Source organism: Erinaceus europaeus, chromosome 11 (genome assembly GCF_950295315.1).
Source record: "Erinaceus europaeus chromosome 11, mEriEur2.1, whole genome shotgun sequence".
Lineage (NCBI taxonomy): Eukaryota > Metazoa > Chordata > Mammalia > Eulipotyphla > Erinaceidae > Erinaceus > Erinaceus europaeus.
Genome location: NC_080172.1, coordinates 48,885,069 through 48,900,127, shown reverse-complemented (window position 1 = coordinate 48,900,127; position 15,059 = coordinate 48,885,069). Strand labels below are relative to the sequence as shown.

General features: G+C 52.6%; 3 protein-coding genes across 7 annotated transcripts in view; 1 reads left to right on the top strand and 2 right to left on the bottom strand.

The window, feature by feature from the left end:
• Positions 1-5,640, bottom strand: part of SLC50A1 (solute carrier family 50 member 1) — a 149,717-nt gene extending 144,077 nt beyond the window's left edge. The window contains exons 1-6 of one of the 5 annotated variants that reach the window (XR_009552525.1): positions 5,399-5,640; positions 5,062-5,139; positions 4,713-4,950; positions 2,875-3,033; positions 2,410-2,529; positions 1,190-1,493 (exon numbers count right to left, since the gene is read on the bottom strand). Coding sequence is in view for 4 of the 5 variants with exons in the window: in XM_060201566.1 (XP_060057549.1) it covers positions 2,228-2,329; positions 2,410-2,529; positions 2,875-3,033; positions 4,713-4,950; positions 5,062-5,139; positions 5,399-5,625 (924 nt within the window). In the remaining variant the exon portion in view is untranslated. Of the gene's footprint in view, positions 1-966; positions 1,494-1,961; positions 2,330-2,409; positions 2,530-2,874; positions 3,034-4,712; positions 4,951-5,061; positions 5,140-5,398 lie in introns of those variants that run through there. The other 4 variants (XM_060201568.1, XM_060201566.1, XM_007525336.3 and 1 more) reach the window with 4 other exon arrangements.
• Positions 308-835, top strand: DPM3 (dolichyl-phosphate mannosyltransferase subunit 3, regulatory). The gene is made up of 2 exons (XM_007525335.3): positions 308-369; positions 502-835. The coding sequence occupies exon 2, from the start codon at positions 507-509 to the stop codon at positions 777-779; it is 273 nt and encodes a 90-aa protein (XP_007525397.1). The 5' UTR covers positions 308-369; positions 502-506; the 3' UTR covers positions 780-835.
• A 2,256-nt stretch (positions 5,641-7,896) lies between the features above and the next one.
• On the bottom strand, positions 7,897-14,513 carry EFNA1 (ephrin A1). The gene is made up of 5 exons (XM_007525403.3): positions 14,325-14,513; positions 10,859-11,154; positions 9,109-9,174; positions 8,909-8,959; positions 7,897-8,766 (listed from the first exon to the last, which is right to left on the bottom strand). Exons 1-5 carry the CDS (start codon positions 14,414-14,416, stop codon positions 8,654-8,656), a joined length of 618 nt encoding a protein of 205 aa, XP_007525465.2. The 5' UTR covers positions 14,417-14,513; the 3' UTR covers positions 7,897-8,653.
• Between the last annotated feature and the right edge of the window lie 546 nt (positions 14,514-15,059).

Genomic DNA, 15,059 nt, shown 5'->3' with positions numbered 1-15,059 from the left:
CAACAACGATAAAACAGCAAGGGCAACAAAAAGGAAAAAATAGCCTCCAGGAGCAGTGGATTTGTGGTGCAGGCACAGAGCCCCATCGATAACCCTGGAGGAAAAAAAAAAGCACTACATTCCCACATTTTTGTGACTTTTAAGGTTGTCCCAGGCTCCACGCCAGCCTGGACTGGGGTCCTAAAGGTAGGGAACAACATCGCAGCCTCTGGGAATCTCAGAGCCCAGCGAGCTGAATTAGTCCCTCTCTGGCGAGGCCGCCACAAAACTACAATTCCCAGAAGGCCGCACGTAGCCTGCGCAAGCGTCGTGGAGACTTCCGGTTGCCTGTACCGATCAGGCGTGGAAAGGGAGCAGCGGAACAGACTGGTGAGTTTGGGTCTTGGGAGAAATAGTGAGGACTGGAACCACGACTGGGCGGCGCCGATCTCGGTGTTTCAGGCAGAGGCGAGCGAGGACGGCGTTGCCAGGGTCCCCCAGCTCTTCTTTTTGTCCCTGCAGTAAACATGACGAAGCTCACTCAATGGCTTTGGGCGCTGGTGCTCCTGGGCTCCGCCTGGGCCGCCCTGACCCTGGGGGCGCTGGAGTTGCCCCCCGCCTGCCAGGAGATCCTGTGGCCGCTGCCCGCCTACCTGCTGGTGTCGGCCGGCTGCTATGCCCTGGGCACCGTGGGCTACCGCGTGGCCACTTTCCACGACTGCGAGGACGCTGCCCGCGAGCTGCAGAGTCAGATCCAGGAGGCCAGAGCCGACTTAACCCGCAGGGGAATGCGCTTCTGACAGCCCTCGCTGCTCCCTCTCTCCCTCCCCAATAAAGAACAGCTTTATTTTCTGTTTAGTTTGAGTGTGGAGAATGGGAATTGGGGGGCTCTGACAACTGTCAAGATCAACCACCTTCTCAACTTTTGTCTTTACCTCCAGATGGTAAACCTTGGATTCCAATGGAAGCATCAGATCCTTTAAGAGGGAAATATCATTTAACTTGTCCTGGTCCTACTCCTCCTCTTACTTATTAGTTAGTAAGAGAGAAAGCAGCAGATCACTTTGACACTTGTGGTGTTGAGGATTGTATTTAAGACATTAAGATGCTTTAAAGTCCAACAATTTATCCACTGTGCCACCTCTCAGACTGCGTCTTTCCAATGCACTGCTTTTTAAAGTCTACACAAGCCCTGTTCTTCTTTTCTAACTTATTGCATATGAGAATGTCTTTTATATTTGGGGGCCTCCAGGGTTATCACTGGGGCTTGGTGCCTGCACTACGAATCCACTGCTCCTGGAGGCACTTTTTCCTATTTTGTTGTAGTTTTCAGACACTTTCTGAGCCAACCCTAGCAACTCAGTAATACCCAGATAAGCAGTACATATATGCCTTCCACAAAACAGGCAGTCTGAGAGTCACTGAAAAGACAAATGAGCTTACCGGGACAGGAGATGGCTCACCCAGTAGAACATACATTCTTGAGGACCTGGGTTCAAGCCCATAATCCCCATCTGCAAGTGAGAAGTTTCATGAGCAGTGCTGCAGGTGTCTTGCCCCCATTGATATATATATTAATAAAAGGTGGGGGTAGTGGTGCATCTGGTATAGCGTATGTGTTACAATGGTCACTGACCTGACTCAAGCCCGTCTTTGAAGCTTGAAAGGTGCCAAGGTGTCTTTCTTTCCCATTCCCTCTAATTTTTATTTATGTATCATTGGATAGAGACAGAGATATTGAGAAGGGAGAGAGAGATAGAAAGGGAAAGAGACACCTGCAGCCCTAGTTCACCACTAACGAAGCTTTCCCACTGAAGTAAGGCTTGAACCCAGGTCCTTATGGATTGTAATGTATGTGCTTAAACAGGTGCACCACCATTTGGCTTCTCCACTCCCTAACTCCACCTACCCCCTTCTCAATTTCTGTCTCTATCCAGTAAATAAATAAAATATCAAAAAAAAAAAAAGGGGAAAAAAGTAAATTTGAGGGGGCAGGGAACAGTTTATTTTAAGGCACATTCTGAAGATTTCATCCCAACCTCCAACATTAAAAAATAAATCTCTGAAATAAACAAAAAATCTGATTCATCTCCCAGGACCCATCTAATCATAACTATTTTCTTTGGTCCTTCAGTTCTCCAAAATTGTCTCTGTGACATTCTTGGAGCTAGTTGGCAGCAACAGCTTGGAAAAAAAAAAAAAAAAAGAGCTCTCTTTGGTGACAGGTCAGCCTTAATGCGCCCAGTAGTCAGGTTTGTAGCAGCTGATAGTTTCTGTCTTTCTCCTTGTGGTACTTCCAGAAAAGCCACAGGCAGATAAAGCTAGTGAAGATTCCTGGACAGTTGGGCACCTGAAACATCAAGGTGGGAAGCGAGGAGACAGCTGAAGTCACACCTTGCACACCTATCCCTCCTTCCCTGTTCTGCTCACCATGATGTAGGGATCTCCAAGTTGAAACCCATAGAGGGTCCAGCAGGCAGAGGAGAAGAGGGAGGCAATGGTGAGTGGCAAGGAGAGACGCTGCGTTGATTTAGTCTGAATGACCTTGGCCTGTGGGAAATGATTGAAAGAACCCTCTAGCCCGGGAATGTAGTTAAGAGCATAGTATTTCTGAAAAATATCTCATGCTTGAGACTTCAAGGTCCCAGGTTCAATGCCCAGCACCATCATAAACCAGAGCTGAGCAGTGCTCTGGTCTTTTTCTGTATTCCTTTCATTTAAATAAACTAAAATATTAAATAAATAAAGGCAAACCCAGTCTTTCCTCCTGCCTCTACCTGCCCAGTCTTATTCTAAAATTGATCTGTTTCTTCCTCTGTGAATGTGAGTTATGGACTCTGGCTGTGGGCACCTGGCCCTTCTTAGCTCCCCGAAGCCTCCTCCCTGGCCACTCACCAGCTCAGCCATGGGTGAGAGGTACATGCAGATGGTGCAGAAACTGCATAAGAGGCCCAGATGTTGAAGCTGCACCTCCTTGGGCACCAGGAGCCAAAAATAGCTGAAAGCCAGAAGAAAGACCCCCAGCAGGGTTGCAGTCTTTAGGAGCTCTGTACGCTGCAGGGGGAGAGAGAGGGAGCAGCCTTACTTCTAGAGATGCCCACAACCTTCTCTGGCTCCCCTGCAGGATTCATCCATCCAGTCTGGCGCTCCAGTGGGGGAGCCACCCTTTGAGTTTTCAGGGCTGCACTTTCCCCAACAGTGTCTGGTCACTCACGATACTGGAATAGAAGTGTGTGTGTGAACCTGGGATAATTTAGCAGGAACCTGAGTAACGGCACGTGTTGATTGTGAAAGCAGAGCTAGTAGGGCACCAAAGTAAAAACCCTGTGGTGAGGGGTAGACATGCAGCTTCCTGGGCTGGTGGGGGGTGGGGGGGGGGTGGGATGGGACACAGTCTTTTGGTGGTGGGAATGGTGTTTATGTACACTTCTATTAAAGTGTAGTCATATAAATCACTAGTTAATTAATATGAGAGGGGGAAAATTGATTGTATGTCTCGAAGTTTTTAAAACACAGACTGAGTCTTTTTAATATATAGGCTGTGTATTTGATATGCGGACTCTCTCAAAAGCCTAGACCAAGTAGATCAGAAGCAACCGGTGGCACAGCTATATACAAGATACTGGGCACTATACAGCAAACCCTATCAAAACGACTTTTCAAAGTTAACCCAATTACCAAATAATGTGATGATAACAATAACTATCCATTGTCGTTTTGAACCCTAAGACAGCAGGAACCTCACATCTCCACTATAGAGCTTATATTTCCCCCAGTCCTGGAACCTTAGGATAGGGCCCACTTTCCCACATGCCTCTCCCAATTCATATCAAATAATATTGCATCTGCCAATCGCAACCTAATCAATGCAACGATTGCCACTTCAACATGCTTCAGCTCAGACTGTGTCCAGAGACTTGAGGTGTGGAATGACAACCCTTCAGCTTCATTACTTGGGTGAGACCTTTCCTTTCATAGTATTCTCTAATTCCATCCCAGGTGGATCACTTTCTAACAAAGTCCCAAAACCTAGATATAGACCAGGTTCTGTGAGACAGAGCATATGTTCACACGTATCCATAAACTAGTGCAAAATATATACCTGAACGCAGAAGTACACTAGAGTTTGCAGTGAGTACCCCCCCCACACACACTTCCTCTCCACTATTCCAACCTTTGCGTCCATGATTGCTCAACAATTTGTTTGGCTTTGTATGTTAACTCTCTTTTCAGCCACCAGGTTCCAGATGCCATCAGGACCTGGCCAGGGTTCCCTGGACTGAAGACCCCACCAATGTGTCCTGGAGCTCAGCTTCCCCAGAGACCCACCCTACTAGGAAAAGAGAAAGGCAGACTGGGAGTACGGATTGACCAGTCAACGTCCATGTTCAGCGGGGAAGCAATTACAGAAGCCAGACCTCCCACCTTCTGCAACCCACAACGACCCTGGGTCCATGCTTCCAGAGGGATAGAGAATGGGAAAGCTATCGGGGAGGGGATGGGATATGGAGATTGGGTGGCGGGAATTGTGTGGAGTTGTAAGCCTCCTATCCTATGGTTTTGTTAATGTCTCCTTTCTTAAATAAAAAATAAATTAAAATAATAGAGAAAAAGAAAGCAGAGCTAGTAATCTTCTGGGCCATTGTTGAAGGGATTAACTAGTTTAAAGCCCTTTCCCTCAGTTTGCTGGGGGAGCAAGGTACCTTTAGGTTAGGCAGGGCTCACAGCCTTACCAGGGTGGGGATGGTGGAGGAATGCTTCCTGCAGGAAAAGCAGAAAGCGGCTATGCTGGTTGGGTTTCTAGGAAACGATGTTTGCATTGCCAGCGGGGCAGGACGGGCCCCTACCTTCCGAGGGCTGTAGTGCAGATACACCAAGACATACAGGGTCTGAAGCACAGCGCCCACCACGTTGACGATGATGATGGTCCAGTCTCCCTTCAAGGCCCCATAACTCAGCCAGCCCAGGGTGCTGCGGGACGGAGCGGGGGGACGTTGGGCCGCGGGGTTGAGTGCGCGAGGGGGGCCCAGGGCCTCTGCCAGAGTCCTCACCCCTCACCCGCTTCCCGTCACCCCCTCTCACTTGACATCCATGACGAGAAAGGGCAGGAACTGTACTCTGTCCACGTTCTGGGTCATCCATATATGCCTGAGGTCCGAGCTGTAACGGGACCCCAACGCAGGGGTCAGGGGTGGAGGCTGAATCCCCCGAAGCCGGGCATCCTCCCCAGACAGCTGCAGACCCTAGGCCCGCCCTCCGCGCCCCGGCGTTGCCCTTGGGGTGCAGTGACCCGCTCCGCCCTGGCACCCTGGCCCCTCATCCCGATTCCACTTTGACCCCGGGCTCTGGACGCGGAGGCGTCTCGGTTCCCGCTCTCTCTCGACTTCCTGGTCCTGTCCCGGCCCGGCCACCCGCTCACAGGCTGGAGGAGAACATGCAGAGGGTGAAGAACACGCAAGCCCCAGAGAGCAGCGAGCTGCCCACGCCGGCCACCTCCATGCCGGCGCGAGTGGGGTCCAGCTCCCTGGGCCAGCGAACTCGGCTGGAGCCCCGCCCCCGCACAGGGCACGCCCCGGAAGTAAGACCGGAACCCGCCCCTAGAAAATGCGAGGCGTGCTCAAGCTCCGCCTGTTTGGCCACACCCATCTTCCTGACCACGCCCCCGGCGCTCGCTGTCTCACAGGGTTTCCGAGTCCCTGTGCGGTTCAGACCTGTGGGGGCCTCCTAGGCTCTTTTATTTATTTATTTATTTTTTAATTTTTTATTTAAGAAAGGATTAGTGAACAAAAACATAAGGTAGAAGGGGTACAACTCCACACAATTCCCACCACCCAATCCCCATAATCCCCCCCTCCCATGATAGCTTTCCCATTCTCTAGCCCTCTGGGAGCATGGACCCAGGGTCATTGAGGGATGCAGAAGGTAGGTCTGGCTTCTGTAATTGCTTCCCCGCTGAACATGGGCGTTGACTGGTCGGTCCATACTCCCAGTCTGCCTCTCTCTTTCCCTAGTAAGGTGTGTCTCTGGGGAAGCTGAGCTCCAGGACATATTGGTGGGGTCTTCAATCCAGGGAAGCCTGGCCAGCATCCTGGTGGCATCTGGAACCTGGTGATTGAAAAGAGAGTTAACATATGAGGCCAAACAATTTGTTGAGCAATCATGGATCCCAAGCTTGGAATAGTGGAGAGGAAGTGTTAGGGAGGTACTCACTGCAAACTCTAGTGTACTTCTGCTTTCAGGTATATATTTTGCAGTAGTTTATGGATACGTATGCACATAAGCTCTCTCTCACAGAAACTGGTGTATATCTAGATTATGGGACTTTGTTAGAAAGTGAACTACCTGAGATGAAATTAGAGTGTACTATTAAAGGAAAGGTCTCACCCGAGTAATGAAGCTGAAGGGTTGTCATTCCACACGTGAAGTCTCTGGATACAGTCTGAGGTGAAGCATATTGAGGTGGCAATCGTTGCTTTGGTTAGGTTGTGATCAGCGGATGCAATATTATTTGGTTTGGATTGGGAGATGCATACAGGAAAGTGGGCCCTATCCAAGGGTTCCAGGACTGGGGGAAGTAGGGGCTCTATAGTGAAGATGTGAGGTTCCTGCTGTCTTAGGGTTCAAAAAGACAATCGATAGTTAATATTATCATCACTTTATTTGTTAATTGGGTTAACTTTGAAAAGTCCCTTTGTTATGGTTTGCTGTACAGTACCCAGTATCTTGTATATAGCTGTGCTGCCTCCTAGGCTCTTAGGGTTAGTTCCCTGCTTACCTCTGGGATCACCTGGCCTCCACTTCTAGTTAGTGAACAAAAAAACCATAACTTGCTAGATCCAGCTAGAGCCACAACCACCCACGGCAGGCGACTTTCTTCCCTGTCTCTCCCTGGTTATTACAGCACACCCCCCCCCATTGGGCAACTTTCAGTGACTTGCCCAATGTCACCCTGCCCCTGTCCTACGAACCTTGGTGGGGCGGGATACATGCCTCAGCTGGCATTAGTTCCAGCAGCTTGCACACCTGACTCACCCACTGCTGGGGACCAGAAAGGGTTGGTATGCCCAGCCCAGGACTAAAAGGGTGGGGTGTGTCAGGAAGAACTTCCCAAGTGGGCCGGTTACTAACAGTCCCTTAAACTATTAGTCCGATTTGGTCCATGGGGCTGTAAACAAAATACACGAAGCGAAAAGAAAATGACTTAAAAAAAAAAAAAAAGAAATAGGGAATAAAAAGAAGAAAGTGAATCTTTAAGGGCCCAGGAGATAGCCAGTAGAGCACATACTTGATCATGCATCAGGAATAGGGTTTGAACTCTAGCCACCACATGGGAGCACCATGCAAGAGGGAAGCTGGGGTATCTCTCAGCTTCCATCAGGTTTACCCTCTGGCTAAAGGGAAATGGAGCTTATGCTTTAATGGGGGGGGGGGGTAGGCTTAGTCCCAACTTGCCTGAGAAACAAGAGAAACAATTAACAATTTATTATAATAGAAGCTGCTTTCTTTCAACATGAGTTGAAAGAGTGGGGGAGGGGGGGTTACAGCACAGGCTGATTTTCCAACAAAAGGGAAAATAGGAAAATAAATGATGCCTACTGCCTATCTGTGGGAGGTGACAGTGGGCAGGAGGGGTTGCCCATGGGACAGTCTTGCCTTAGGAATACTCATTCAAGAAACAGACCCATCAAGACCCGGTTGGAAGTCTGATCCTGAGACAAGGGTGACAGATGCAGCCTAGAAGCCTAGATGCAGCCTAGGAGATTATGGGCCACACTTATTGTCCTGAACAGGTTCCCATGGAGGCAACACCCCTTCCCTCTGAAATGAGGGGCACCACACTGATTCTACATTGGGATGGAGAGGCAGATAGGAATCCCCCTTCCCCACACAGAAAAAGCACAAACAAAACCCCCAAAACAAAAATACACATTGCTTTATTTTAAGACAAAGAACACTGTATAAAAACAAAACAAAACAAAACTCCAGTTGTAGAAATTAGCATAGACACACAGCAAGTTTATATACACTCTGCACACACGTGGGCCCTGCCCTTTAGGCTGACTCCAGGCACAGACTGCACAGTTGACGCCTTTACAGCTACACTTGGGAACAGGTTGGCACAGCCGCCCTGCTGGCACAGTCCTGGGAGAGAATGAGGTGCCAGGTTACAGATCTCTCCATGGCAGTTCCACAGACTAATGTCTCAGGGAGAGAGGCTGGGTCAGCCCAAGCACACTGTCCTTCGGTCCCCTGCTCCTGTGTGGGACACTGGCCTTCTCATTTCCTTCTCTCAGTTCATTGGGGCACCCCGGTTCCCTCTAGGCTGGGCACCCCTGCCAGGCCCCTTCTAGCTCAGCTCCCATGGTGCTTCCTTCCTAGGAGGCTCCATCTGCACAGCTGATTTCTTTGGCTTGTGGGTAGGACCAGCAGGGAAAGAAGTGTCCCCACACCTTTGCCCCACTCTCAGGTGGAGGTAGGTCTGCACTGCCAGGCTGGTTGACTGGCCTCCTGGGGTTGAAGCCCTGGATCCTGACCTGTCTTGAGGTTTCTGGCTGGCAGCTTCATGTGTGTGGTGGGCCTAGGTCCCAGGACCAGGGTTGTTGCGCAGGTTGCAGGGGCCTGCCCCTGCCTGCTCGGCCCAGCTCCAATCCTCAGGCCAGATGCAGAGGCCTACTCATGGGGCTTGCAGCAGCAAGAAGGGCAGTAGCAGCACGGCCCAGGCGAGTGGGGAGAGTCGAGGGGCAGCGCTGTGCCCGATGCTGTGCAGCACCTGCACAATGGGGTCATCTGCAAGGGAAGAGGCCAGAGGCCTCCAAGGTGAGCAGCACTGCCAGCCTATAGGCCAGCAAAGTTGTCCCACCCTGTTCTGTTTGAGGGGCCACCTCCTCAAACCCTTCTTTCTGTGTCTTCAGCCCAATGTGATACCCACCTGCTACAAATTTCTTGTCCAGCGCGTTGACATGAGCCTGAGGACTGTGAGCTGAAAGTCAAGAGTAGAGGGAGGTCAGGGGTTGGGGCAGAGAGCCAGAAGTGTGGGCTGCTAAGTGGCAGGACAGTCAACTCCACCATACCTCCCCAGACCACTGCCCTGCATAGGGGTGGGAGGGTCCACAGGGCCCCAATACTCACTGATTTTGCCATTGACCATCACCTTCAACCTCATACACTGGTCTTCTTGGTGGTGGATGGGTTTGGCTGTAAGATCAACCCTCAGGTTATTAAGGAACACTTGGAGAAGATATAAGCCCAGATGTCTCTTCAGCCCTGCTCCATTTATTTATTTATATTTTATTTATTTGTTATCTTTTACCAGAAGACTGTTCAGCTCTAGCTTAAGGTAGTGTAGGGGATTGAAAGTGGCACTTTGGATTCTCAGGCATGAGTTTCTTTGCATAACCACTATGCTATTCCTTCACATTATTTATTTATTTATTTATTTACTTTAGTGCTACTAGGGTTATTACTGGGGGTTGGTGTTTACACAACAAATTCACTGCTCCTGGTGGCCATCTTGTATCCCCCTTCTTTTTATTTAATAAAGACAGAAAGAAATTGAGAGGGAAGGGGGAATAGAGAGGGAGACAGGAGAGACACTTGCAGCACTACTTCACTGCCCATGAAGCTACCTCCTGGTAAGAGGGAACTGGGGATAGGTCCTTGTGCAATGTAATGTATGCATGCTATAGGGTACACCACTGCCTGCCCCCTTGCTCCTTATCTCTGGCTCTTTTTTTTTTTAAGATTTTATTTATTCATGAGAAAGATAGGAGGAGAGAGAAAAGGAACCAGACATTAACATGCTGCTGGGGCCTGAACTCATGACCTCATGCTTGAGAGTCCAATGCTTTATCCACTGCACCACCACCTGGACCACTATCTCTGGCTCTTGTCTGCTTTACCTCTTGCCTGCTTTCTGCTCCACATTCAGCTCAAGCTCCTTTGATTGTAGAGTTGGTGAAAGACTAGAGACAATATCCCCTCCCCACACTTCATCTCCTTCATTCTTCCAGGTCTGAAGTTGGGTGAAACTTTCTCTACGCGTTGCCTTTACCCAGACCACTTAATTATTATTGCTGTTGTTGTTATTATAAACCATAGCACTGCTCAACTCTGGTTTATAGTGGTGTGGGGGACTGAATGTGTAACTTCAGAGTCTCAGGCATGAGAGTTTTTTGCATAACCATTATGCTGTCTTCCCTGCTCTTAGTTAATATTTTAAAAATCTTATGTTGTTATTTATTTAGAGTTAGAGAGATGCTGGGGATTGAATGTGGGTCCTCATGTTTGAGAGTCCAGAATTCTACCACCATGCCCCTTCCCAGGCCCCATGGGGCCATTTTATCCCCAGCACTAGCTCAGACCCCACTGTAGGGTGAGTTCTGGCCCCTTTCTACACCCAGTGTGGGTTATGCCCTCAAGCCCACCAGCAGCTCTCCCCTGACCACAGGATCAGCCCCAAACTCAAGCATCCTCTCTCACCACTTCCAATGTGCCTCCCACTCCCTCCAGGACAGCCTTCACTGAGCTGTGACGTTCCCACTGCACATGTCCCCTCGTGCCTGGCCACCCTCTTCTACTTATCCTCAGATCAGGAGTGATTTCCCCAGGGGCCCTTTGCTCTCATCTGCATGTCACCCTGCTCTAACGGCCTATTGACCTAAGTTCCCTTCCAGCTTCCTGGAGGCAAGGGCCCCTGTAGTGTCACTTATCTCTGTACCAGCCTCACTAGACCCAGTGGCAAGCACAATAGAAGCTTAGTCCACAATTGTTAGGCAAGTGAATGAAAACAGGATGGGGGTGGGAGACCTCTGTAGCTCCACTTCTCACTAAAGGGGGACCCACAAAAGCAGGGGGCTGGTGGTGCCCCAGTGACACTCACAGATGTAGTAGTAGCTGTGCCCCTCTTTGAATTCCTTGCCCAGGGTGAAGGGTGTGAAGCGATGAAATTTCTCTGACAATTTCTCAGGGCCATGTCTGGCACTGGGCTGGTTGCACTTCCAGCGGACCTGGTCCTTGGACTGGGGCTGGCACAGCTGGTACTGCTCGTGTTCCACCAGGTATAGAGTGTAACGCTCCTGGGCAGCCTCAGCCACAGAGTTGTCCTCATAATGGGGACAGATGATGTCCAGGTAGTCATTCAGCTGCACATGTACTGTGTAGTCCTCATCCTGGAACCTGGTGGGGGGCAGACGGGTCACCCCTCAGTAGGTGCACTGCAGCTCTGAGCCCTTGGCACTCACAGGATCCCTCACACTTCCAGTCACCCCCCCCCCAGCCCTAAGACTGAAAACTAAAACCAAACCCTGACTCCCAGTATTTACTGATCTTCATCTCTGAAATCTCCTCCACCAGCATTGTCTCCTGTTAATCCTCCCAACAGCACCCCTTAGAAGCTTTCAGGGAGCAGAACAATCCTCATCGGCCCCTTGATGTGTAACAGAGGGTGGCTCCTAGATCCTTCTTGAGCTCACTCCTCCTCTTTTCACCATAACTACTAGTTGCTTCTTTAACTGGTGTCAGACTTTGGTCTGGGACCTACCAACCCCCACCCCACCCCCAGCACCTTCCTTTCCATCTGCTGGTTTCTCTTTTTAAAAGATAGGTTTGTGTGAGGGTGGGGGTGGGTTTAAGATAGCATAATGGTTATGCAAAGAGACTTTCAAGGCTAAGGCTCCAGAGTCCCAGGTTCTACCCCCTTCCCCATAAGCAAGAGCTGAGCAGTGCTCTGGTAAAGAAAAAAAACCGAACAAGCAAACAAACAAAAAATCCAAACAGGGGGAGTGAGGGGGGGGGGGGCGCGCTTGAGCTAGGCCACAACACTGAAGCTCCCCCCAATGAGCCTGGGTTGCACGCCTGACAGAGCAGCACACTATTCAAGTTAGCCATTCTGCCAACTGGGTTTCTTTTCCCAGCCCTCCGGGATACACCCTCAAACCTTAGTTGCACTTTCTCCCCCCAGACAGTCAAGCCCCACAGCCCTCTAACTTAGAGTCATTTCATCTGTCCACTTGAGTTCTCCAACTTCTCCTTTAAAAAAAAAAAAAAAAAAGATTTTATTTATTTATGAGAAAGATAGGAGAAGAGAGAAAGAACCAGACATCACTCTGGCACATGTGCTGCCAGGGATCGAACTCAGGACCTCATGTTTGAGAGTCCAAAGCTTTACCACTGCACCACCTCCCGGACCACCCAACCTCTCCTTCTAGCTACTCAAGATTTCTGTTCAGATTTCCCTGCACCTCTATATGCCCCTGGCCTTTCAGCTCCCCAAAGGCTTAAGTCTTCAGTAGGGAGCAGGGGCCTCCCCATCCTCCTCCCAAGGTGCAGGCAGTGCCCCTCCCCCAGGCCCACAGGCTCCAGCCTGACTGCCCACTGCCCCTCCCCCCAGACACCTGGCTCCAGCCAGGGTGGGGACATGTAGAGGACATGTAGAGAGTTCCCCTACCTCCCTCTGTGGGCTGGTCAGCTTCTCTGAATTCCCCCCAAATGCTGCCAGCTGGAGACTCAGCAAGTTGGCTGCCAACTTGCTTGGAACACCAGCCCTGGGCACAGGGTGGGGGAAGGGCAGGCAGCAGGTTCAGAGGCCCAAGAGGTGAGCACCCACTGTCCAGCCTGTCTGACCCCTAAAAGGCCGGCTCTGGAGAGCGGCAACATGCCAAGTAAGCCTGGCTAGGCTGGGCCAGGGAGGGAGGGATGTGGGGGGGGGAGAGGAGCAAGTAGAGAGGCTTTTAAAATTCCTCTCTGGAGAGATAAACACAGAAGCCATTTGAGAACAGGTATTTCAGCTCGGGCCTGGCATCTCTCTCCCATTCCCGTGACGGCCCATGACTCACTTGTAAGCCACCTCTGCCACTCCTGGGAACCTGAAGCCAGTCTCTGGGACCCTGGGGGAGGGTGTGTGTGTGCCCACTTGCCCTGGGCTTTGGCCACTGGGTAGATGGTGGGGGCCCTGCCGCTCTAGCACCAGGCAACCCAGTGCCCAGCTTAGAACAGCACCACCCTAGACGCCTCTGAGCCGAGCTGTCCCCTGCCCAGGGCCTGGAGATCCCAGGGCAGATGCCCACTGCCCTGAGTCACCAGTGCCAGCCTTATGCTGCCCAGCCTACTGCCACCTCATCTCTGCCCCTGAGTTGGGGTTGGCTGATTTGGCCACACATAGTGCTTGGGCCCGGCGTGTGTGGCAGCTGGACTGGTGACTGGCAAGGTGGGGGCACCCATAAAGCTGGAAGGTGCCCTCCTCCTTCCCCTCCTCCACCAAGGGATAAAATTTGTAGGTCCCAGTGCTCCTCTGGGAAAAGGGGGCGCTGAGGGGGTGGCAAGGAAGAGGCTCTTTCCTGAAAGGGAGGAAACCTGGGAGCTTGGGAACGGAAAAGGCCTGGGTTCTCCCCACCCGGCTCCCGGCTTCCTGTCCCCTCCTCCTCCGCCGCCGCCGCCACCACCTGGCAGGGCAAACGCAGGGACTTTGCTCCCTCTGGCTCTGACACTTAACACAAGCTGCAGATTGGGTCGAGGCCGCGACTGCAGCGCCGGCGCGTGGGGGAGGGCAGACGGTCAGCCTAGGGGCCAGAGGGCTGTGCCATGAGACTTGGCAGCTGGCCGCCTCTCAACCACCCCCATCGAGGACGCTGGCACCTCTCCTCTCAGGTTGGGGGTTGGGGGGCCAAGAGCTTCCTGACCTCGGCCCCTCCCCCTGCCCGTCTCTCCACAGATCCCATTCCCATAACTTCAGAAAACTCAAGAGCAAGAACAAAGGGCTCTCGGGGCTGCTTCCTCCCGGCACCATTTGCCTCCAGCCCGAAACCTGCCCAGGAGAAATTAACTCCTTCCTGCCCAAAGCCCCACACCTCCACTCCAGCTGCAATTTTACAACTTGGGGTCACAAACAGGTGACTCCCGCAGTCTACTCTTCATCCAGCACGGACCTCACTCAGGCCACCTCAAGAGATCCCTAAGAGGGTACCCCCAGAGTCATCTTAACTACAGAGTGACCACTGTCCAGCCCTGGGGGGTCCAGGCCCGCAGTGAGGACTGCTAGCCCTGATTTCACGCAGGTAGTTGTCAGTGTGGGCGGGGTGCCCAGTGACACTGGGGCTTTCTCTAGGAAGGGTCTAGAGTGCTAGAGTCCTAGCAACTAGGATGGCTCCTGCTGGAAGGCAGGCGGCGTGGCAGACGCCCCGCTCCGGGGAGTTGCAGGGGTTTGCCTCCCGAGGAGGCAAAGGGGACAGCGAGCGCCCGTGCAAGTGGGCGCGGGCCCGGGCCCCCCTCCCGCCTCGACTTCCTCCCTAGCACTCAGTTGCAAGCCGGCGGGAGACCCAGCCGAGCAGCGGCGGAGACTCGGGGCTTACTTGGGGTTGGAACTGTTCCAGAAGACGGTGTGGCGCTCGGCGGCAGCCAGGCTGCAGCACAACCCCAGGAGCGGGGCCCAGAGGAACTCCATGGCGGGGCGGGCGGGGTGCTGCCAGGCTCCGACTTTCCGCTGGATGGCTCCGAGGCGCCCGGAGCTCCGCGCTCGTAACACTGGGCCCCGCGCTGCGCAGCTCCGCCTTTTGGGCCCGAGCCGCCCCGCCCCACCCGGCCCGCCCCTCCCCTCCCCTTCGCTCTATGCCCTGCTGCTGCCGCCCCAGGGCTAGAGGGCAGGGGGCTGGGGGCTGGGGAGCTGGGGCTGCGGGCCTCCGCTGCGGGTAAGGGTGCTAAGGGTGGGGGTGGCCCGGTGGCTGCAAACTGCTGAGCAGGGGTGAGGGAACTAACTTGCATCCTTGGGTGTGCGGACTGGAGATTGCGTGACGGGGCTCCACTGCCCTTCTGTGGGGTGCGAGGCAGGGGTTCATTGCCGCAGCTGTCTTTGGTCTGGCACCCCGGGGTCCCCGCATTCCCACACTCCGTACCGCAGCACCCTTCCTCCCCCCCGACTCTGTACCGGCCGCCCCTCCCCACACGCGCGGCTGTTTGTGTCCGGTCTGTCAATGTTGTCTTTGTTCAGGGAGTTGTGTCATCGCCTGGGACCCGGGAATCAAGTGCTACCCTGTGTGCGATCTAGTGTGTGCGTCCCGGGCGCGAGGCGTCGCTAGGGGTGCTATGGG

Coding starts and splice junctions, on each gene's coding strand:
- DPM3 (XM_007525335.3), top strand. CDS start 507: ATGACGAAGCTCACTCAATGGCTTTGGGCGCTGGTGCTCCTGGGCTCC.
- EFNA1 (XM_007525403.3), bottom strand. CDS start 14,416: ATGGAGTTCCTCTGGGCCCCGCTCCTGGGGTTGTGCTGCAGCCTGGCT. Junction 11,155..14,324: donor TGGAACAGTTCCAACCCCAA/GTAAGCCCCGAG, acceptor GCCCCCCACCAG/GTTCCAGGATGAGGACTACA. Junction 9,175..10,858: donor GCACAGCTACTACTACATCT/GTGAGTGTCACT, acceptor TTGATCTTACAG/CCAAACCCATCCACCACCAA.